The sequence below is a fragment of the Podarcis vaucheri genome (assembly GCF_965113315.1).
Source record: "Podarcis vaucheri genome assembly, chromosome: 3".
Lineage (NCBI taxonomy): Eukaryota > Metazoa > Chordata > Lepidosauria > Squamata > Lacertidae > Podarcis > Podarcis vaucheri.
In genome coordinates this window covers 88,610,371-88,633,475 of record NC_138761.1, presented here as the reverse complement: position 1 = coordinate 88,633,475, position 23,105 = coordinate 88,610,371, and the positions used below count along the sequence as shown (strand labels likewise).

The following is a 23,105-nucleotide window of genomic DNA, read 5'->3' as shown; positions in this document are numbered from 1 at the left end:
TATAGTATCTAGATCAAGGGAAGTAATAGTGCCACTGTATTCTGCTCTGGTCAGACCTCACCTGGAGTACTGTGTCCAGTTCTGGGTACCACAGTTCAAGAAGGACACTGACAAACTGGAACGTGTCCAGAGGAGGGCAACCAAAATGGTCAAAGGCCTGGAAACGATGCCTTATGAGGAACGGCTAAGGGAGCTGGGCATGCTTAGCCTGGAGAAGAGGAGGTTAAGGGGTGATATGATAGCCATGTTCAAATATATAAAAGGATGTCATATAGAGGAGGGAGAAAGGTTGTTTTCTGCTGCTGCAGAGAAGTGAACATGGAGCAATGGATCCAAACTACAAGAAAGAAGATTCCACCTAAACATTAGGAAGAACTTCCTGACAGTAAGAGCTGTTTGACAGTGGAATTTGCTGCCAAGGAGTGTGGTGGAGTCTTCTTCTTTGGAGGTCTTTAAGCAGAGCCTTGAGAACCATATGTCAGGAGTGCTCTGATGGTGTTTCCTGCTTGGCAGGGGGTTGGACTCGATGGCCCTTGTGGTCTCTTCCAACTCTATGATTCTATGAAATCAGACCAGATCTCTGTGGTCACAGCCTTGCTATGGGAGCTTTTAACTGAGTTGCCATGACCTGCAGCTCCAGCTTTCTGTGTTCTGAGACACTTTCACTTATCATCTACTGTTCTAGATCTTCTAAGCACTTGATTTTGGAGTTTCAGGTCCATTTAGGTTATTATAAATTGGATATCTAAATATTAAAGCTGACTGTTTTTGGAAAGCCTGGGCTTGATTATTCAGTCGATGGAGATATGGGTGCTGTATAAAATCTCCACTGATTAAGATTATTTAATCCTAAACACATTTGTTATCCAGACGGTCGGGCGGGGGGGGGGTAGAGTTCAAAGTCATTAATGAAATGTATAGGATTAGTGCCTAACACTCTGATCATAACCCCACTACTTGAATATGAGTGCCACCCGTTTCAGTGGAAGATGCTTTCAAGAAATAATTTTAGAATTGAGCAGTGCCCCTGTATACTCAGAGCAGAATGTCCCTCGTCTATTCAGTGGAATATTAATGATTTGTGGAATCTTGGTTTATGCATAAGCTTCCTGTTCACGCAAGTTAACTATCTGATATAATTAATTATGTGTTCCTCCTGTGAAGCTGAAGCTTCACCATGTTTGCATAGCCAATATACACTTAGGACCACTTTATCATCGCCTGAGAAGCATGTAGTAACTGTAATTTGAAAAATAATCCATATTAATGTGAATGGGCGCAGAGCAGTATAAAGCACAAGATATGCTGTGAACAGCCTTCTTGCATTTGAGAGAAGAATCTGATTTACCATTAGCACATACCTGATAAAAATGCTATTAAAAGAAAAGCCTAATGTTTCGTGAACTGTTCCTTATAAAAAAAAATACCTCTAATCTTAAAAGCCTGAATTGTCATAGGGACACAGAGCGCTTCCTTTATACTGAGTCAGATCAACTAGTCCAGGGGTTCCCAGACTGTGGCCCATGGACTACATCTGATCTGCAAGCTTCATTCAGGTGGTCTGCAGCATTATCCTCATTAAATAGTCATATTAAATTTTAATTGTATTGTTATTGCTTCCTTACTGAAACTGTAATGCAATAAAACACAATGCAAGTTCTATAGAATGCAAACTGTAATACAATGAAATACAATATGATAATAATGGAAGCAATATATACAATTAAAAACCATACAGCATTTGTAGCATGGTGCACTGCAGTTGCTACAGTGGGAAGAAAAATCATTCAGTGGTCCACCAAGACCACCAGCAATTTTCAAGTGTTCCAGGAGGTAGAGGAAAGGTATTCAAACCATGGCACTAGTCCATCTAGTTCAGTACTGTCTACACGGACAGGCAGCAGTTCTCTAAAGTTTCAGACAGGAAGTCTCTCCCAGCCCTACCTGGAGATTCCAGGGATTGAACCTGGTACCTTTCTGTATGCAAGGCAGGTGCTCTACCAATGAGCTTCAGCATTTCCCAGGTAGCATAATTAGGAAGCTGTTGTTAATTCAAAGGAGCATCATAGTATGACTATGAAGAACAGACAGTAATCTCAACCCACACCAATAACTGCAGTACAAGATTTTGATTGCAGAATGATTTTTTTCACTTGCAGAGTGAGGCTCCAATCCTACCCCATTTACCAGGGAGTAAGCTCTGCTGAATTCACTGGGATCTTCTTATGAGTAGCTAGGGTTAGGATTGCAGCTAAAACTTTCATAATACAAGCAGACAGGCAGTGATTACCTCCCCTCCACCCGAAAAATTGATATTAACAACATAATGTCACATGTGATTAATAATAATATATATGATTAGTTTTAAGAATGTGTCTGTAATGTATTGCTGAGCTTGAAATATCTAACCATTAGAAACCCTGCCTGGCCATGATTCATGTCAGTCAGCGCTTGTGCCCTTATAGCATTAGGTGCCACTTAAACAGCCACTGAACATCTATAAAGGAACCAAAGACAACTATCTTTTTTCCATATATATTTTTTCCTTTGGCTAGTGAATGCCTAGCAGCAGTAAGATCAATGAGTCACTGGTTCAGGAATCTGAATTCAACAGTTAAAGGTTCTCCCTGGCAACTGACAAAAGCTCTCCAGCTGCCTCAAAATCCAGGCTGCATACTTGCTGTAGGGCAAACTATTATAAAGCTGCTCAGGTTGCTGCTATCTTAGACCCACTGTGTGTGTGTGGAAAAATGGCCAGGAAACTCTGTTGTCTCCGCAAGTGGGAGATCTAATAAAAGCAGAAATGCATATAAGGATCATTTACCCACACACTTTGATTTGCTTATTGCTGTCTTCCCACCCACCCCCCTTCAATCATCAGCCACACTAACTTAGCTTTGGGGTGGTCAGATTTTTAAAATGCCAGAGATTCTAACTCTGTAAGTGCTCTGAAGAAGGTAGACATTCTGCAGGTGCAGCTTCTCCTGACACAGTGGTGTAGTGAAGGGGAAAGTGGCACATGTGGAAGAATGCTGTGCCCTGGGAGTTCTTTAGAGGGAAGAAATTATGCCCCCTTCAGAATGTCATCACCTTAGAACATTAACTTCCATGGGGTGGGAGAGAAATTTGATTCAGTTTGCAATTGAAAGTGATTCCAGTTTGCAGTTTCGAAACCAGCATGCGAACTGAAACCTGACCATAAAATCACATAGCTGGAAATGACTCTAAGGGTCATCTAAGTCCAGCCACCTGCAATGCGTGAATCTCAACTACAGCATCCAAGACAGATGGCCATCCTTTGAAATTCACCCTTCTGCAGCTACATAAGGGGTACAAAAATGCATATTTTAGGGTAAAATGTGCATTAAAATGCATATATTCGTGAATGAAAATGTAAAATACATTATACTGGGGGAGCATAAATATTAGGGAATATAGGCTTTGCAAAAACATGTACATTAGACAAAACTGTGTACGCATCTGTATTATTAGGAGAACATTGCACTAAAATGCTGGAGAATTCTCGCGAGGGTTTTTTAAAGAATCATAAAGTGATGTGGAGAATAGAACTTAAAACTTGGGGGGGGGGTGAAAAACAGAGAGAAACCAAACTTGACAGATTAGCCCGTCCCTACTTCCCACACTGCTGATTCAGAGTGCAAGGGAAAGAACGGCGGAGGAGAAGGCAGATACAAAAGTGTGAACCAGGATGAAACTGCGCTTGCTATTACATAACGAAAAACAAGCTCAGGTCAAGGAAGTGGGGAGGAGAAGAACACTCAATGCAATTCTACTCTGTACTTCTTGAAAATGTAAGCCCATGTCAGGGGTGGGGAGCCCTTTGCAGCCTGAGGGCCTTATTATCTCATGAGCAACCTTACCGGCGCCACATGCCAGTATAGGTTTGGACCAGAAGGAAAAGTAGGCAAGGCAACTGATTCCTACCTTTTGTAACAGTAGGTGACTTTCCACTCATGTAAAATTAAGAGGCTTGCACCTTCTCACACCCACGCCCTTTCATCCAAGTAAGCATAAGTGCAAAAGCATCTTCTTGTCACTTTCCACCAGCTTTTCAGGGGCAGACGTTAAGCTAACCAGCCTGTAACTTTCAGGTTCCGTTCTGGTTCCCTTTCTAAAAATTGGTGTTACCTTGGCACAGCTCCAGTCCTCAGGCATGGAAGCTGATCTGAGGAACAAGTTACACATCCTTGTTAGAAGATCATATTAGAGCTCTTAAAGAACTCTTAGGTAGATGCCATCCAGAAACAGTGATTTGTCAGTTTCTATTTTGTCTGCTAGGCCTAGATCTATCATCAACCCTATTTGCCTCAGTTTTTCAGACTCCCTTCCTGCAAAAAACACTCAAAGAGGGTGCAGAACAGGGCTGGGACCTAGGGAGTGCCCAAGGGACTGGCTATAGATAGGCAAAGAGGGTTGTATTTGGCCCTTCAGCTAGCCATTCCTCATCTCTGGGCTTTACAACTGAGATGAGGAGGGGAGAATGAAATTAAGCCTGCTTGCCTCACCTCTTCATCCCCACACATAGATCAAAGAATCATAGAATCATAGAGTTGGAATAGACCACAAGGGCCATCAAGTCCAACCCCCTGCCAAGCAGGAAACACCATCAGAGCACTCCTGACATATGGTTGTCAAGCTTCTGCTTAAAGACCTCCAAAAAAGGAGACTCCACCACACTCCTTGGCAGCAAATTCCACTGTCGAACAGCTCTTACTGTCAGGAAGTTCTTCCTAATGTTTAGGTGGAATCTTCTTTCTTGTAGTTTGGATCCATTGCTCCGTGTCCGCTTCTCTGGAGCAGCAGAAAACAACCTTTCTCCCTCCTCTATATGACATCCTTTTATATATTTGAACATGGCTATCATATCACCCCTTAACCTCCTCTTCTCCAGGCTAAACATGCCCAGCTCCCTTAGCCATTCCTCATAAGGCATCGTTTCCAGGCCTTTGACCATTTTGGTTGCCCTCCTCTGGACACGTTCCAGTTTGTCAGTGTCCTTCTTGAACTGTGGTGCCCAGAACTGGATACAGTACTCCATATGTAGAAGATGGGCTCTTCTACACAGAATCTGTGCACGTGCAACATTGGAAGGCAGGCCCGTGGTTTCAATTGTTCAATTGTTTTCCTCCAAGAACTGCAATTTGCACATGAAATGGAGAAAAGATGCAGGTTCAGTCTGCAGCATTTCAAGTTTGGATTCACAGGTCCTGATTATTCTGCATATTTTGGCTATGTGTCGTCATCCCCTGCCCCACCGCCCAAGAGATTTTTTTTCCAGGCATCCACTTAATGAATCTTCATACCGAGTAGGAAGCTATGACGCATTAACAACTAAATCAACCTACCTTAAAGGCAATTAAAACTTTTTTTTAAAGTATATAAAGAGAAATTATATAATCACCATACTGAGCAAATACTGTGAGTCATAACTATGCCATTTAGAAAGTCAGATATTCAGCTTGGTTCTCTTTCTTCGAGAATTTTTCTCTATGGCAACTGATTTGAAGACATCCTTCCTATCACTGAAGAGAGCAGATTTCAGCATCTGATAAATACAGATGATGCCCTGCACGTCTAAAACATTCTGTTCTCCTTTATCTGTCATCCTGTTACATATTTTTAAATTGTCTGACAAAGTGATTGCAAGGATGTGTGTACATTTTGCCAAGCTCACCAACTGTTGCTCCTCTTGTTGTTGAAGTGGGAGTACCACAGGTGCCCCTTCAGCATGGAGAGGCACACACATATATATTGGGTGGATCCTAAGATGTTCAGGAAGCTTGCATAAAGGAAATTTCTCATACCTCCCACCCTTGAGAAGCCTCTCCAGTAGTTCAAGCTCCCCTCCTGAGCAATGTGGGATGGAGCACAATGGAGGGCCAATGTGGGAGGTGGGAATCTCTCAAAATCAAGCTTTTGTTCTACATAAGTAAGTTCCCAAAAGGAAAGTTCTTTCTCTTTGCAGTCCCCCACAGCCCATTCCACACTGTCTCTCCAGAGAGGTCTCTGCAGATTGCTATGCTCAATGCTTTCTTGTCAGAGCTTGTGCAGTGATGAGGCAAGAAGCCCAGTCCCACTCAGGCTTGAATCCATGTGCTATATGCAAATCATGCATGAGTAGGACTTAGGAGTAGATGAATCTGTTAATTTTGTTTTCTCTCAGCTTCTAGTTTTCCCAGTATTAAATTCAGTTCTCTACGTTTCCACAACAATGTGCAATTTTTAATTAAAAGAAAAAGCGTCATGAAAATGAACCAGCATTTTAGTGTGGATTTTTTATAATAAACACTTTTCTTTATGCTGTTGTGGCTAATATTCACATTTTTGCAAGTAGTTCCTCCTAATATAGTGTATTTTTGTATGCTGTGTTCTAAAATATATGGTTATGCACACTTTCCCCCACCATGTGCATTTTTGTACCTGCTGGTTGAAAAACCACAACACAAAATTTGGAGAAGTTAACATTTTGAAGAATAGTTGGCTTTGTCTTTCATTACACATATTGGTTTGAGAAGTGCAAATTAGGCAGTTCTCATTAAAATGCAAACAAAACTGAATTTTTCTTACAGCACAATCTTACCCACATTTACTCACAGAAAGACTCAGAATTCAGGAGAGAGCACTACTTCCTAATAAGTGAATTTAAGATTGTAGCCACTGTTCTGCAATCCTGTTATCTTTGGAAGTGGAACCAGTTATGTGTGTAGAGCCAAGTTTGCTACCTGGCATTACTAACAGTAAGATTATTACCTTGGAAACCCAGGAAATCACTTATGTGAGACTTCCTTCATAAATTTAGGTCTACTATCTCTTAGGAGAATTATGTTTTGCAAGAAGGATCTCACTGAATCCTGCAGAACCCCACAATTCTTTAGAGGTTAATTGGTTGCTATGTTCTCATGCCCACATTGTGAATTATGTTGCCACTGCTTGAGGCATCAGAAATCTAATCTCAGATTCAGATTTCTTCTGATAACCTTGAGCCTAAACTAATTTATACTGGAGCAGGACTCAGATCCAGACTTTGCCATGCTTTGAGTAGAGTAGACCCAATGAAATCCATGGGTGCTGGCCATGATTATGCCCCATTTTTCTTAATGTGTGTACCCTAAGAATAATATAGATGCAGCATAGGATAAGAGTGGTCTAGAGGGGCACATTTAGCTTCCAAGCCTGAGGCTGCCAATCCCTCATCTATGAGACTTTAGGACCTTTAATGATCAACCTATTAAAAAACGAGTCTTCCCTGGGGTTGTGTTGACATTTTCAACACTTAAGGCTCAGCCACACTTTCTTTTGTGTTGCATTTCTAGGCAAAGGTCTGGACTTTCTAGCCCCATGTCCAAGAAGGTGTGTGCATCCCAGCACTTTCCCTGGGGAAACTCGTGTTTTACTGCTGAAACACAACAAACAGCAATCAGGGTTTCTGTGGACTGCTGTTTGCTCCAATTCAGCAGTAAAATGGGTTTTCCTGGGGAAAGCACCAGGACAAAAAAATGAACTGTTCAGACATGGACTAGGAAAGCCTGAACCTATATGTAGAAAGCATACAGCAAAGGTAAGTGTGGGTGAGCCCTTACTTTAAAGAAAACAAAAAACTGGCTTTAATTGGCAAGCAATGTAGCCTGTTCTTAGTGATAGCTGCACATATGTGGGTAGCACAAAGGAATTGGATAGTGGTTTGGGCAACTCAGTAAAGGGAAGGAGAAAGGCAACGCTCTGTATCTGGGAAGTATATTACAAAGATCAAATAGGAGACGGTGCAATTAATTTTGAGTTCATTGTGTCTATAGGAAAGAGACAGCCCAGCCCAGCCAAATTCAATTTGCTTTATTAAGTTGGATGAAATAATGGTTCTTTTAAAACTGTGCCATGATTCATTATAAAGTATTAAGCAATTATATTCTATTTTGCAGAAGGTCATGCATACGAGGAAGAGGCACATGGAATTGTTTCAGGAATTAAATCAGAAATTTCAGACACTAGACAGATTTCGAGATGTACCAAAATCAGGCAGTATGGTAAGTATACTGTTTTGTTTTATTTTATTTTGCTATCCTCTTATGTGCTTTTAATCTCTTACCATTTAAGAATTATTGAGAAAGTTGTGAATTTAAGGTAGGGTCATCTCAAAATGAGAACTTATTATTCTCTTTCAGTGAGAATTGCCTAATAAGTAGAAAGCTCTCTAGCAGCTAGAACGGAGGTGGGAAACGTCAGGCTCAGGGGCCAGGTGTGTCTCTTTAGGCAGACCACCCCATACTCCAAGCCATGCTCCCCACTGGCCCTCTTCCACTACTACTTGAGTACTTTTTCTAAGCTTGACTGTGTCCTTGAACTGTGTCCATGAACCTCTGGCTTCCTGCATGAAGAATGTGTATGTTTATGTCCAGGGGTGGGGGGAGCCCTCTGACTTTTATATGGCAAAAGTGTAGCTTACTGTACAAAGGTAAGAATTACATCCATTATTCTATCCATTTGTGTCTATGGCCCCATCCACAACTGGCACACCACCCTCAGAAATGAAATGCAGCCCTTGAGCTGGAAAAGGTTCCCCATTCCTGGGCTAGAGCCATGAGGGTGTGGAAAACAAGAGTTCAAATCCCCTGCTCAGCTGCAAATTTTACTGGAGAGTCTTAGACAAGCTTAAAGCACTTACTCAACTTTTAAGTGGGTGAGATCAACTTCATGTACGGTGCCCGGAGTTTTTGGGGTCAAATGTGGGATACATAAATAATATCCAGTTCTTTCACTTCTGTCATGTTTCACTGTGACAGAAATTGAGAACTTGCATGGGAGACAGCCATGCAGTTGTCTGCATGGAGTACACAAAACCTCAAGGCGTTCCCTCTCCCATTACTCCTTTTCATACTTTTCAGGGACTTGCACTTCCCAGATGATTAAATGCACAAATAGCTTTAATGGGCTGCAACCTAAGTAACAGTAACATCAACTCCCAAATACATAAAAAAAATCATTGCAATCAAATATTCGTATTATATGTTATTGGATGTAAAACAATTGCCTTAAGAATGAATATGTATTGAATATTCAACATTCACAGAAGACCATTTTTAAATAATTGTATATATTATTCCCTCATAAAATAGTTTAGAATTACAATTTGGAGTTATAACAAAAACATTAAATTGAACCTGAAATATGCCAAAGCCTTCCAACATCATATCTCTAGGCTGTTAATTTAAGACCAGCTGTAGTGATGTGCCTTTATGGTAGTGTTAAAAATAAAGGTTCAATATATAAAAATAAGCTGTATTTCAGGGTTTACTAGCAAGTGCTTTATTAGCTTCTGTGTAAACTTGAAAAGGACGTCGTGTTAGAAGAAAAATATTCAGGATTAGTAAGGCCCATTGTTTGTTTGCTTCTCTGATATGAGAGCTTCTTTAGAATGAGAAGCTCACATATTTAGTGCCACTATCAGAATTTTATCTGGCTTCCATTACTTTTGCAAGCTCTCTTCTTGCTCCCAGAGAAGGAATGGCAATATATCTATTTAGAATTTTATGGCCATGTACTGAATTGAGTAGATTTTTTATTATTATTATTATTATTATTATTATTATTATTATTAGGGATCTGATGACTAGTTGTTAAAAGATTTCCCACTTTGCTGCCAATTTTGAAGAGAATTTATGGAAACTAGCTCGTTTCAGTCCTAAAAAAAAATATTTAAAAGATTAAGTATCAGCTTAATCCCTTTGCTCCTATATCAGATCAGCCAAGGCAATGAAAAGTGACATAGACTACACATCCGGCAGGAACTAAGCTTTGATGAGTCTCCGAGGAAAAGAATCATCTAACTGTTGGGCAACCACCAATTATGCTTCCCTATATTTACCCTCATCATATATTCTTGGCATGCAGCTACAATGAACAAGACAAGTATCCTTGATTAATCTTAGATACTGTGATGGGGCTGAGGCAAGGAAAGGCTGCTGAGGGCCTTACAAAGTCAAAAGCCAGCACTGGAAAGAGATGTTTCTCATCTGGGAGCTTGGATTACACTTAGCCTCAAGTTGTCACATGCTGTATTCGAGGGACACTTACACTGGCTATGACGAGCCTTTAAATCCCACTTTGCAATTGAGAGGAGAGCTTTCAATGTTACAGGGCCCACCAGTAACCCAAACACGCAGTCAGTTTCCAAGAAGGCTGTAAAACGGGCAGCTAATCCAATTTGGTGGGAAGTGCTCCTTGTCAAGTTAATTCCTGCTCACCTTTCTAGGAAATTGCAAGTAAATATATAGCTGTCAGAGGTGGTCAGCGAACCTTTGCTCCACTCAATTCCAACCTTGCTACTGGGAGTTTGTTGGCAGATCTACTGGCAAGCCTTTCAGTGTGCCGATTGCACGTAAAAAAGGATGAGAAAACTGGCTGAATTTTGGCCAGTCTGGCACCCTTCAAAGCCATTTTATCTCTCTTGATGTCTGTTTTTACATGTGATCTCTTGAAAGATCAAATCGGCAAAGAGGAAGTTTTTAAAAGTTGTTTCTTTCTCTCTCTCTCTCTCTCTCTCTCTCTCTCTCTCTCTCTCTCTCCCGCACCCCACCTCATTCCCGCAGGAAAATCCAACAGCAGCCAGCAAGGCTCCCTGGGACGCTTTCAAAAACACAAGTGACTACCCACATTATACCACAATAAATGTATTAGATACAGAGGCAAAAGATGCTTTAGAACTAAGACCATCAGAATGGGAGAAGTGTCTGAACTTGCCTCTAGATGTACAAGAAGGTGATTTTCAAACGGAGGTTTAACGAAAGAGGAAACAAACTGAAGCGAAAGCGAGATATAGAACAATTTTGTTTGCACTGACACTCAAGAGACTTGGGAAGCCTGACACGCCAATCTGAACATTGTGGCTGAGGCGTGTCAGCACCTTCATGTGCCAAATGTCAGTGGTTTCTTTTCGTACGATATATTCCCACTAGCAAAACTAGTGGAGAGCCCAGGTGTACAATTCTTACCATCGTGTCTTGTAAGTACCCGTGGAATGGATTTGTAAGGTAAATCTTTATAGATAAACCTCAAGCAACGGTTCATGTTGTAACAGCTTCATCTGGTTTAGTTTTCAAAAAACTTCACCATGAAGCACAATGTATATATTTATGCAGTTTTTAAAGTTTATAACAGTCTGTTTGGCCATTACTACACTTTTTACTTTATAATATAAAAAAGCAAAGTTTTGTCGTCATTAAATGAATGTCTGTTGAGCTACATTCTTCATTGCTTTAAATGCAATAAAGTAATAATCTCACTTTTATATGAATAATATATTTCACATCTTTATTATTGCAGTTTTCTCTGGAAAGCTCAGAATAGCTTCTCCTGCTGCAGCTGTGTATAAAATATTTAAAATGTTGTATGGTGTAAATAAACTTTTGTCTACATATCAGTATTTTCAGTGCATTTTATTTTGGATTTGTTTATCGGAAATTTGCATATTTATAAAGTTTTCTTAAACAAAACAGAAGCTGAAAATGTATTCAGAATTTTAATAGCATACTGTTATTACTCCTTTGAGACTAATGATTTCTCAAATGTAATAATAGGTTTGCGTGGCTGTTCTATTTTTCTACTCTATGGAGGCAACACACAATGTAAATTGGCCTTGTAAGAGCATTGCCAGATTAGTTTTACTATATGCAGGTCTTAAGCTTTTTTATTTAGCTGCAGAAAGACAACTTTTTAGACAAATACTGTTCAACAAACAGAACTTGAGGGAAATGCTTCTCTGGCTCTTACTGCCACCATCATACAGTGTAGTTTTGTTATAATTTTTACTATTACTCTTATTATCAAGATTTATTACCTCCTTCAGTCCTGAGGTACATAGCATGACTCTCTGCAAGAAAAAATAAATAATATATTTCATAAAAGATTCAGTGCCTAAGACGACAGCAAATCATCTTTTAACCTCAATCGGAACTAAGATTTTTTTAACCCAGTATTTTGTATCAATGAATAGTATGTAAAGAAGCCAATACTGAATAAATATATTAGTAAACTGGTCTGCATGGTACAATAAAACATGCTGATACATGGGACATGTAAATCTGTCTGCCCAGTTACATAGCTTAAAACACCTGCCATTCTGCAAGATGTTCTCCATGCTTTTATAGCTTAATTGGACTGAGAATACCCACCTCTTTAAGTATTGTAAGAATGCTGCTTGGTTCTCTCATGACTAAAAGTTTAGTATTGTTTGATTACAACTGTTGCCGGAAGCCAAATATAAGTCAACACCAGGGTTTTCTTTCAGCCCGAATTCAGTTCCGGAACCTCTCAGATGTGTCCCAGTACCTCGCCATTGCCATTCTAAGAGAATGAGGGAGGTGTTTATAGTAAGTTCCGGCACCTCATTTTCAAGAAAAATAGCACTGGTCAACCATAACTTGGGGGGGGGGGCATCGTCTAGGAACTCTGAACAAAAGCAGAAACAGGCACTCCAGTTGCCATAGCTGGTGACTCAGACAGAGTAGTTCCTATGGTTGAAGCACAATAATCAGCATAGAAACCGTACGGTGCATAAATTGGCAAAGGTACCAGATAGGCCTGGTTTATATTCATTCATCTCTTGAATATTGCAACATCTGGTGATTGCCTGGGGTGGAGGCTATGATAGATATAGTACCACCTAAGCTTCCCTGTCATGTTGCATGCAGTGCTTTTCAGTGGAGCGACTCATGCACTGAGATGCCACTCTTCCAAATGATGTGCAGGCCAAATTTCAGTTACAATCCCATGATAGACAGGTACTCCAAATGGTTTGTGCATAGAAGTATATGGATGTAGCCAACGCAAAGTTACAAAATCAGGGTTCTCCCCAGTTACCAAAATGCCATGGAGGTGAATTATCCCACCATGCTCCCACCTGGGTGACGCCCTTGTCTGTTGCTGCCCTGTACCTGGCGATTGCTGACACAGCAGCATCAACTCACAGGACTACAACCGCATGGCACTGTCTCGTAATGCCATCATTGTCAATGCTGAATGGGTCCCAGCCCTCAAGCCATGGATTGCCGATGAAGTAGCTCGCTAACCTCTTCGCTAATCATTTAATATGCTGGCTTTTCCTCTTGAAATATAATAATAATGCACTCATAATACAATCAGCACTTGCAGGACTTTCTAAAAGCATGTCAGATTACAGAGCTCTCAATTATTTATTTGGCTGGCTTAGTGTTAAACCAGAAAATGTACTGTCCTCTGGGACGCAAGCATGTTTGCTAAGAGTGTTTGCTGCTGCTGTTTTTCACATGCAGGATAAGTCAGACTTGGAAGGGGGAATGGAAAAGTACTGTGTTTTATGAGTAGTTGTATGTGAGGGACGCGGGTGGTGCTGTGGGTTAAACCACAGAGCCTAGGACTTGCCGATCAAAAGGTTGGCGGTTCGAATCCCTGCAACGGGGTGAGCTCCCATTGTTCAGTCCCTGCTCCTGCCAACCTAGCAGTTTGAAAGCACATCAAAGTGCAAGTAGATAAATAGGTACAGCTATGGAGGGAAGGTAAATGGTGTTTCCGTGTGCTGTTCTGGTTAGCCAGAAGCGCTTAGTCATGCTGGCCACATGACCAGGAAGCTGTACGCCGGCTCCCTCGGTCAATAAAGCGAGATGAGCACCACAACCCCAGAGTCGGCCATGACTGGACCTAATGGTCAGGGGTCCCTTTACCTTTATGTGCTGTACTCCCTTTCAAATGGTAGTGGGACAATCCAACCAGGAGGCGTGTATGTGTGGAGGCAGACATTTGCATGTATGCGCCTTGCTGGATAAGAACTACCTGCACAGCAGCTGGAGCTGGGTGGACATAGCTGTGCCACTATACAGTGACATGAGTATCAATCAACTTTTTTTTTGCAAGAAGTGGGGGTGCAATGTATTTCTTGCCCCTACCCTCTTCTTCCTCCTGGGGACTTCTCTCTAGTGAGCTGCCAATCCAGTGTTCTGTGCCTGCTCAACTGGGCCACTTATGTATGTTTTCAATTTTCAATTTAATTTGTACTTCAATGAAATCTTGTTTTCAACAAAAATGAGAATTACCTATTAGTTTAAATGGATTTGTATTTTATGTGATTTTTTTGGTTACTCATTATATAGTATAACAACAGCCGACCTTGCTAAATATTATAGACTGCATACATACCATACATTTAAAGCACACTCCAAGAATTATGGGAACTGTAGTAAACTCATCGCAGAGCTACTGTTACCAACACCCTTAACAAACTAGAGTTTTCATTGGACGGGGGCTGTTTTAAATACATGGAATGCATGCAGCTTCGGAAACTTGCTTAAAACCTTTTTCAATGAGCCTACTCAGATGTATAATTTAGCTACCTATATCGGTTTTGTAAAAGTTTTACCAATTTTATCTGTGTTTCAATTATTATTATTTTTATGTATATGTTTTATGGTTCTGTGGATTTTAGCTATGCTTCATCTACAGTTTTATTATGTACACTGCTTGGAGGCTCTGTGATTAAGTGGTTTATAAATCTTCTAAATAATTTAATATAAAGTGACATGCTTTCCATTGCTCTGTAGTCCTGCACTGGAACTGTGTTTGCGAGAGCTAAACTGGATGAAATATTAAGCCACCTAGGCACAATGTCTAAAACATCTCTTGCCACACTTGGAATCATTGCACGCGCCCAATATGCACCGAGTAGCTCCTTCTGTGCACAAGAACTTGAGAGCATATGTGAAGCCTTCCCACAACAGTGAAGATGTGACACTCCTTGCAGAACTGCTCCATGGGTGCGCTAGGGATATCATGGAACACTGCCCCGGCACCAAGTCCTCAGTATTTGTTTCTATCACAGTTAGTCAAAGGGTTATTTATAATTGCTCCGGGACCAGAGTATGTCGGGGTTCATAGTTGGTATCCTTGCTTTAGCATCTGGAATGTTTTCTACCATCCTGGGTGGTAGCGTGCCATGCTGGCAACAGATTGCAGGCTTCATTTGTTCCACCCACTGTTAGTTCTGTACAATAAGTCATGTTCTGTACCCCCTTTCCTCCAGAACTAGGGTTGATCGCTTAAATAGATGGAATTCTAAAATGCTTAACTCCATTGATTTTGTACCCCTATTTTCTCCAACTCCCACACCCACTTCACATAATTAATGCCCGGTGGCATCTCAGTTTTTTAAGATGGTTGTTAACAATGTCATTTTTCTCATAAAAAGCACCTCCCTCGTTCTCTTATAATGGCAATGGCGCCCATCTGAGAAGTGCCAGAACTGAGTTCCGGTGAGTTCTGGCTGAAAAAAAGCCCTGGTTGTTAATTCCTTCTGTTAAAATTATATTGCAACTGCCATCACAACAGAGCTAAAGTTCCGGTGGGTCATTGTGCACATGGCTGCAGATGTTACAAATACGAAGGTAGCAAAAAGCTACCTGAAGAATATCCTTCTACATCATTTTTATTTTCCACGTAGACACCTGCTTCTTGATGCAACAATTACTGCTTTCATCTACATGGAAATAATGTACTACTGAAAGATAAGGGTATAGTCCCTTTTTGGGACAGTTGTCTCCAATAAATGTGGCACTTCCTTCTACATTCTGCTGCTCTTTCACCTGTAAATATTTTAGGTCATTGTACCTGCATTCTCAGTAAAATTGTTTTGTTTTGCTTTTTCCACAATCCAGTGGTTAAATCTTTATAAGGTGCTACCATGTTTGTATATTTTGCCAGGACAATTCAACAACTTTTTCTCTTTCTGGAGAAGTAAATACATTTCATCAGTGTCTCTCTTAAAAATGAATGATTGGCTCAGTAAATAAAATTCTGCCTTTGACAAGAGATACCGAAGCAACAGCTCACTTCTATGATCTACTGCCCTGTATAGAGGAAGTGCTTTTGAAGGTGTGACTATCACTTGAAGGGGACACTCTTGCACCAAGTAAAGAATAGAGAAAGGAGTTTCAATCAATAAAATGTATGACTGCCTTTGGTAAATAAAGCTGTGAAGTAGCTCAAAATGTCAAGAGTACATACATCATCCTCATTGTTGCATTGCAAGCTTCTTTCCCCTCCCCATAGCCGTTATGTGAACATAAATCTCTATTCACAGTCTAATTCTGTCTGGATTGTGGAGTCACAATTCTAAGTTAGCATATATAACAGTATTTAAACAGTATTAAACTTTAGGCTGTTCTGCTTCACTTCTTGTTCTTTCAAGTGTCCTTATTTTCCTAGATTTACAGAAGCCATCCTGGTTTTCAATTTGATCCCAGAATGTCCCGCTTTTCCTTAGGACGACCCTATTTTCACTGGAAAAATGTTGGAGGGTATAGAGTTATCCAACCCTTGAGCCATCTGAAGGCAGCCCTGAATAGGGAAGGTTTTAAAAAATATTTAATGTTTTTATACATGTTGGAAGTCATCCAAAGCGGCTGGGGCAACCCAATCAGATGGTGGGATATTATTATTATTATTATTATTATTATTATTATTATTATTATTATTAAATTTAATTTTCAATCAGTACAAACACCAAACTAAAAAAACACGTACAACAAAAAACCATAACAACAATAATAACAGAAACTGACAACACAAATTTAGATACCGTAATATCCCTATGCCTACTCTTTGTTTATCACCACTCTCTTCTCCTTCTATTTCCCACTGTTATCCGCCTTGTCACTTATATATTCGTTCCAAATTTCTTCGTATTTATCCATTCTTATTTTGACAAGCAATTCTTTCGTATGTAGACAGATTAGCTACATCATCATCACCATCGTTATTATTATTAAATAGGACATTCCTATTTTCATCAGAGAAATGTTGAAGGGTATAGAATACACACACACACACACACACACACTTTACTGCCCCCATTCCAGCAGATTCAAACCACAACTTGCTTTCAGTTCATACCAAATGTGTGCTAAATTTGTTAAGAACTACTATTTATGTGAAGGCCTTGCTGCTGTTTGCTGTGCCTCTCTGACTTGTTCAAAGTGGAGGTTATGATATGATCTCCCGAAAGTTGACTGTTTTATGGAAAGAGCGTTGAGTAAAAACGTGTGTCAACAATGAGCAGGCACTGAAATAAGCAGGGGTTTTTCTTCTGCAATTGCTTAATTCAACCCCATATTGCACAGTGTTTGCTTCCCGTTACCTTTTCATGTTTGTGTCTGTTTCTGGCTGGAAAACATTTTGGCCATGCGGTATGATATTTCATTTTGTGAGCAGAGAAAAGTAAACAATAAAAAAAATGTGAAGTCCTTGTATCAATGTAAGTAAAAGGGTTAGGACAGCAGTCAGCAAGAGAAACTTAATGATACAGAGGGAAGGCACAGGTTAAGGGAACAACTACCAGGAAGCGATTCTGCACAGAAAGCAGAGCAGGGTCGGAGAGAGAAGTTAAAGAAAGCTCGCTTAAATAGAGTTATTTGCTTGATGATACTCTAACCAGATGACCCTCGTGGTTCCTTCCAACTCTGCACTTCTGTGATTCTATTATTCTAACACTATTTGAAACAGTCCTTATTAAAGAGGAGACCATGGAAGTAAAATTTAGCTCACTGATGGCTTTGCCTGGCTTAGGTATTACCACTGCCCACCGTCTATGAATCAGGAGTCTGAGCAGTAGATACTAATAAATTAAAATCACAATATTTTCTAATAAAAGGAACTTTGTTGTTTTTAAGTAATTTAATTGTGCCAACAACTCCCTTCTCTGAAACGATTCTCTGATGGATTCTTTTTGTTTGTTTGTTTTAAATAAAGTTCTACAATTTCTTTCTTGTGAGTTTTCCTGCAACAATATTAAGAACATCAAATGTCTACTAGGGCCAATTTTCCCCCAGCTTTTTATTTCTATTTTTTCCTCTTCTTTACTTTTTGGTTCGACTAAATGATTAGTAAAGCCTGTTTATGTTTAAAGCAAAAAAAAAAAAAGTAGAGCTACAAGACACATTTGGGGTGTGTGATTAGTAGCCTAAATCAAAAGTTATCATATAATTGTTTTTGTTTGCAACGACAATCTAAAAATAAAGTGAAGAATATAAACAAAACATATGAATAAAAAAACCATTGGAAATTTACTCAATCCTCACAACTTAGGGGTAACACCCTTTTAGTCATTTTTTATATCATCAAAACAAGAGTTTGAAGTTGTCCTGAACATTAGCTAAATCAAGTGCTTGTTAGACTGATATTATATTCGCTCCTCTGAGACCATTCCCCATCCTGCACCTCTGTTATCCTAAACATTTGCTGGCAAGAAATTTGGGAAGATTTTTCACAGAATTAGGAATGCCTCTATTCCTTCTCTGCTTGTCATATTTTAAGCGGTGTTATGCTGGTATGTGTGTGTGTGTGTGGCACCATTCAGCTGTTGAGAGGGAGAGCAAAGAGAACAAACATCCATTTTAGGATGCTAATTTTACCTTCCCCTGAGAGACATTTAAAAATGTGCATTCTAGTTAACACAAGGTTTATCATTCCATTTGCAGGCACAGAGACTCAGTTTAATAAGGATCATCGCTTCCATAAAGAACTCGACTAAGAGAAAACGGATAGAGATTCCCGGTTACATCACATTACTGCTCATCTTCAGTCATGGAGTGAAATGGAGTAGAAGCACCAGAAATAATTACATTTCTTGACACCACCATTCCCAGTAAACCCTGCTGCTGGGGAGTACTGGATTTCACTCCCCTGATCACAGGGTAATAGTAAACAATGGTAAACAATTTGTGTCCTGTGCACACAAATATGTTCTTGCAGGAAATCTGTTGATTGTAGAGGCTGCATATGAGCGGGATATTAATTGGACTTGCTCACTAGGAACAGTTGTTAATTAAATGCTAATGAGGCATTGCAATTTGCACAGAGTTCCAGTAATAAGCTTGCAAGTGCAGGAGCTGCCTCATCTCATAAAACGTCTCCTTTCTGTTCTTCATTCGTTCTCTCAGAACTTAGTTAAATTGGGTTCAAAGAAACTTATTCCCAGGTGAGTGTGTACAGGATTGCAGCCTTAGGCATACAGCACTGCACACATTTTAGCTGCTCAGGCTGGCTGACTGACTGCAACCCCATCCAAAGGAAGGGGAACTTGGTCTCAGTTGCAACCACAGCGGCTGTAGCTTGACTAAATGGCTGTAATGCTCTGGGCATAAGGCTGCCTTTAAAAAATCTGTCCAAAAATATTAGCTAGCGACAAATTTAGCAGCCAGAATGTGTGTGTGTGGGCTAGGAAATTTGTTCATGTCAAGGCATTCTGCATCTGTTGCATTGGTTACCCAAATTGTATCCAAGCTCAATATAACTAACCTTTATAGCTTGATATAGTTTCATACCATGTTACTTGGGGGACGCAGGTGGCACTGTGAGTAAAAGCCTCAGCGCCTAGGGCTTGCCGATCGAAAGGTTGGTGGTTCGAATCCCCGCGGCGGGGTGCCCTCCCGTTGCTCGGTCCCAGCGCCTGCCAACCTAGCAGTTCGAAAGCACCCCCGGGTGCAAGTAGATAAATAGGGACCGCTTACTGGCGGGAAGGTAAACAGCGTTTCCGTGTGCTGCACTGGCTCGCCAGATGCAGCTTTGTCACGCTGGCCACGTGACCCGGAAGTGTCTCCAGACAGCGCTGGCCCCCGGCCTCTTAAGTGAGATGGGCGCACAACCCTAGAGTCTGTCAAGACTGGCCCGTACGGGCATGGGTACCTTTACCTTTTTATGTTACTTGGATGATCTTCTTCAAGAGGGTTGGATAAGCTTTTTCCAGCTTTAGGACTGCATTCAACCTAGGTCAACTATCTAGAGACCACATGCTGGTGGAAGGCATGGCCCCTACACGCTCTCCAGCATACACCACACCCAGACAGCCATTATACAGGTTATCACACCCTCTCCAGTCATCAAATGATTGATCTGATGGGTGGGAAAGGCAATATTAATCCACATCATGGTGCTGGGGATGAAAAATTCCACTTGTCTCTGTGTGCTTGCCCCCCACCCCCAGCAGGGGCACTGTTGAGACAAAACTGAGTCAGGGGCTGCCACAAGGAAAGGTTTGGTGGATCATTCTTAAGCTCAGGTAGTTTCCATAGGCCAATATGCTTGTCACATATTGACTACGTTTCCTTCCACAACAGCCTTGACATCAGTTGAAATCTCCATACAATTTTGGTCCTGCAGTAAGCTTTTCCAGCATATACAATTGGTACCGCATCAGTGGAGAGCTTGCCCATAATGAGCTTATTACGATTTATGTGAACGAAACATACATTTCTCATCTGCATCCAACCACGGATTTATAAGCTCCTTTTGTCATGCAGGAAAAGGGTTAGTTCCACTAATGGTAGCTGTCCAAGTAAAACATGCCTCAATTTCAGAGTTGTCTCCTGGTCTCTAAGGTGATAACTTTAGAAACCGAATCCAATTCCATTGTGGAAGTTTTAGGCATGAAAGGTCAGAAACCTACTGCTTTTGGTGAAACTCTTAAAAAGCTACAAAGGCTCCAATACTTGCTCAAAACAATTTTCTTTCCTTCACCCACATGGTATTATATACATTGGCTGTATGAAATGAAATCTGGGCAGTAGACTCATTTTACTGTGGTGCACAAACGATCCCTTTAGCACATGAGAAATGAGAGTAGGTTTTTTTAAAAAGCTGGGAGGCAGGGAAATGACAGCTGCTGGCAGCTCATGCCTAGGAATCACCACTCCCCAAAACCCAATGTGCAGTGGACTTTGCTTGTTCCATTGATATCAGGGCCAGCCCACCTATAGGGCAAAGTGAGGAAAGTGCCTCAGATGGCAGGATCCACAGGGGCAGCAGATTCTGATGTGTATCTGTATTGCCCCCTAGTTCCTGACGTAGATCCTCACTCACCCCCCTCTTCCCTGGTGAGGAGGGGGGTGGGCGCCATTTTGTGATTTGCTTCAGGTGCCACAATGTGTTGGGATTGTTACACAAGTAGAGGGGAAAGGCCTCATTAGTTACAGTGGTTTACATAAGTCCCCAGTGTGCTAGATCTCTATGTGGTAGGGTCCAGGATGAAAACTCAGCCTCACATTTACACACACACACAGAGAGAGAGAGAGAGAGAGAGAGAGAGAGAGAGAGAGAGAGATCTGGAAGCGACATAGGTCTACATTTAGTTCCTCAGATGCCTCATTTGTGTGGAACTCATAGACACATGTTGTGTTTCCTATAGGGGAAATACTGCATACAAATGTTAAGACTCACTCCTATACCTGACTTAGCATGTTTAGATCCTAAATGCTAGGGACCTGATCCATCATTTTATTCTGCCTTTGAGACTGTAAACTGTCCTGAGAATGCCAATGTGGTAACGGTGCAGGATAGAGCTAAATCATAAACAAAACCTGGCCCCAAGCAGTCAGGTCTGTTGACCTTGACCTCCCAGTACATGGTAAAAATGGTATACATGAACACACTACTTTTTTTGAAAAAAAAAACAAAACAAAAATATGGAGGGGGGCGTAAAGGAACAAGCTATGCTTTTGTAGTCAGCCATCCCCAGCTCCGTTGGAGGCCCTGTCAAAGCTGAGAGAAAGCAAGTCTTGTTTTCCAGTTCCGGCACAACTGGCTTCCATTGCCAGCTAGTGGAACAGTAATCAGATATCCTTTGTGCAGATCTTCATTGCCTATTGTCTATTATGAACTAAATACACCTACACAAGGGCAGGTTTGTAAAAGGAAATGAAAATTATAAATCATCTACTCTTGTTCTAAAGACAGACAAATAATTCTCAAATAGTTGATGAGGTAGATAAAAACAATGTTGTTTTGAATGGGCTGGGCATAACACAGCCAGCATATTTTCCTAGTGTAGACAACTTTTGCAGTTGTCAGACGCTAACCATCTGCTGGATCACACCTGTTCAAAGAAACAAAGCCCGCTTGTTTATTACGTTGGTATCTCATTCTTCCTTTTGGAAGCTCATGGCATTTTGCATGGAACCCCTAAGCAGTCTCCCATCCAGGTCACAAGTTGTTGAATTCTGACAATGCATCATATATCCTTATTATGTGGTCTGCTGCCCTGTGAGGAACCTCTACATTTTGATGTAGTTCAACAGCACCACCTAGAGTATTTGGGGATTATAGGTGACCCACCTACCCCTCACTGTGAAGTAGCAAGAAGCATACCCAAGTCTTTAAATAAGTGTCCAGGAATTAAGCTCTTTTCACAATAGCAAAATAGGTCTGAATTGGCTGGGCCTTTTAAATTGTGAGTTAAGAGTTAGTAAGGAGGTAGAACTAGCCTCTTTGTAATTTTGTGGTAGGCCAAAGTGACCACTAACGTCTGAAATAGGGCTTATTCTGTAACCGGGCCTCAGATTGCCATAAATGTGTGATGCTCAGCCTTGGTCTTCCTGAAAACAGATGAGGAGTCCTCAGTTGCTCTTGTTAGGAGAGCTTGCAGCATGGGCAACTTACAGTTTAAGGAGTTCAAAGGCTTCATTCATGCAGGATCTATTTACAAGGTGGGTAGAGATGAAAGAGAAATGGCTGACATCTTGTCTCAACAAGTTGGGGAAGAATAACAGAAAAATGGCTCAGCTTTTAGGGGTGGAGTTGACTTAGGCAGAGAGGCTATAAGCAAGTGTTGGCTAGATTGCTAGACAAACAGTGCTTGTGTGGTTTAAAGTAACACATGCATTAACTAGAAGCTCAGAAGAAGGAAAGGTATTTGCTTTTCTCCAACAGCTCCCTCTAAGCATCTCTATTCTTCAACAAACTCTGCACATGCTTTGAAACCCAAGAAGCCTGAGAAGAGATGCAAATGAAAATAATTCACACAGCAATATCAGAATGATTAGGTTTCTCGTGCCACATTCCCTTTCTTAAACAGATGATCATTCCGTCCTCTGATTAATTTAATAGTATTGCACACATTCAACCTTCAGTGAATGCCACTTTTTGGTAGTACTAAAAAGCAATACAAATGTTTATTTTGCTACTTCCATTAATGTGTCTAGCCAGGCTGAATTCGCCAATCTCTCAGTCTCGGTGCCTCATCCACATTACATAGATAATAGGTGCGGAAGTGAATCTGGCCAGAGGGCTGAATC

At 40.9% G+C, this 23,105-nt stretch overlaps 1 protein-coding gene and 1 long non-coding RNA gene across 6 annotated transcripts in view; one reads left to right on the top strand and one right to left on the bottom strand.

Moving 5' to 3' along the window:
• ADGRB3 (adhesion G protein-coupled receptor B3) overlaps positions 1–11,429 on the top strand; it is a 458,060-nt gene extending 446,631 nt beyond the window's left edge. For 4 of the 5 annotated variants that reach the window (XM_082218223.1, XM_082218224.1, XM_082218222.1 and 1 more), the window contains 2 exons: positions 7,938–8,042; positions 10,605–11,429. In XM_082218223.1, the coding sequence (XP_082074349.1) occupies positions 7,938–8,042; positions 10,605–10,796 (297 nt within the window). In that variant the 3' untranslated portion in view covers positions 10,797–11,429. Of the gene's footprint in view, positions 1–7,937; positions 8,043–9,755; positions 10,555–10,604 lie in introns of those variants that run through there. The other variant, XM_082218226.1, reaches the window with a different exon arrangement.
• LOC309529962 overlaps positions 1–23,105 on the bottom strand; it is a 104,613-nt gene that overhangs the window by 44,519 nt on the left and 36,989 nt on the right. The window lies entirely within an intron of this gene.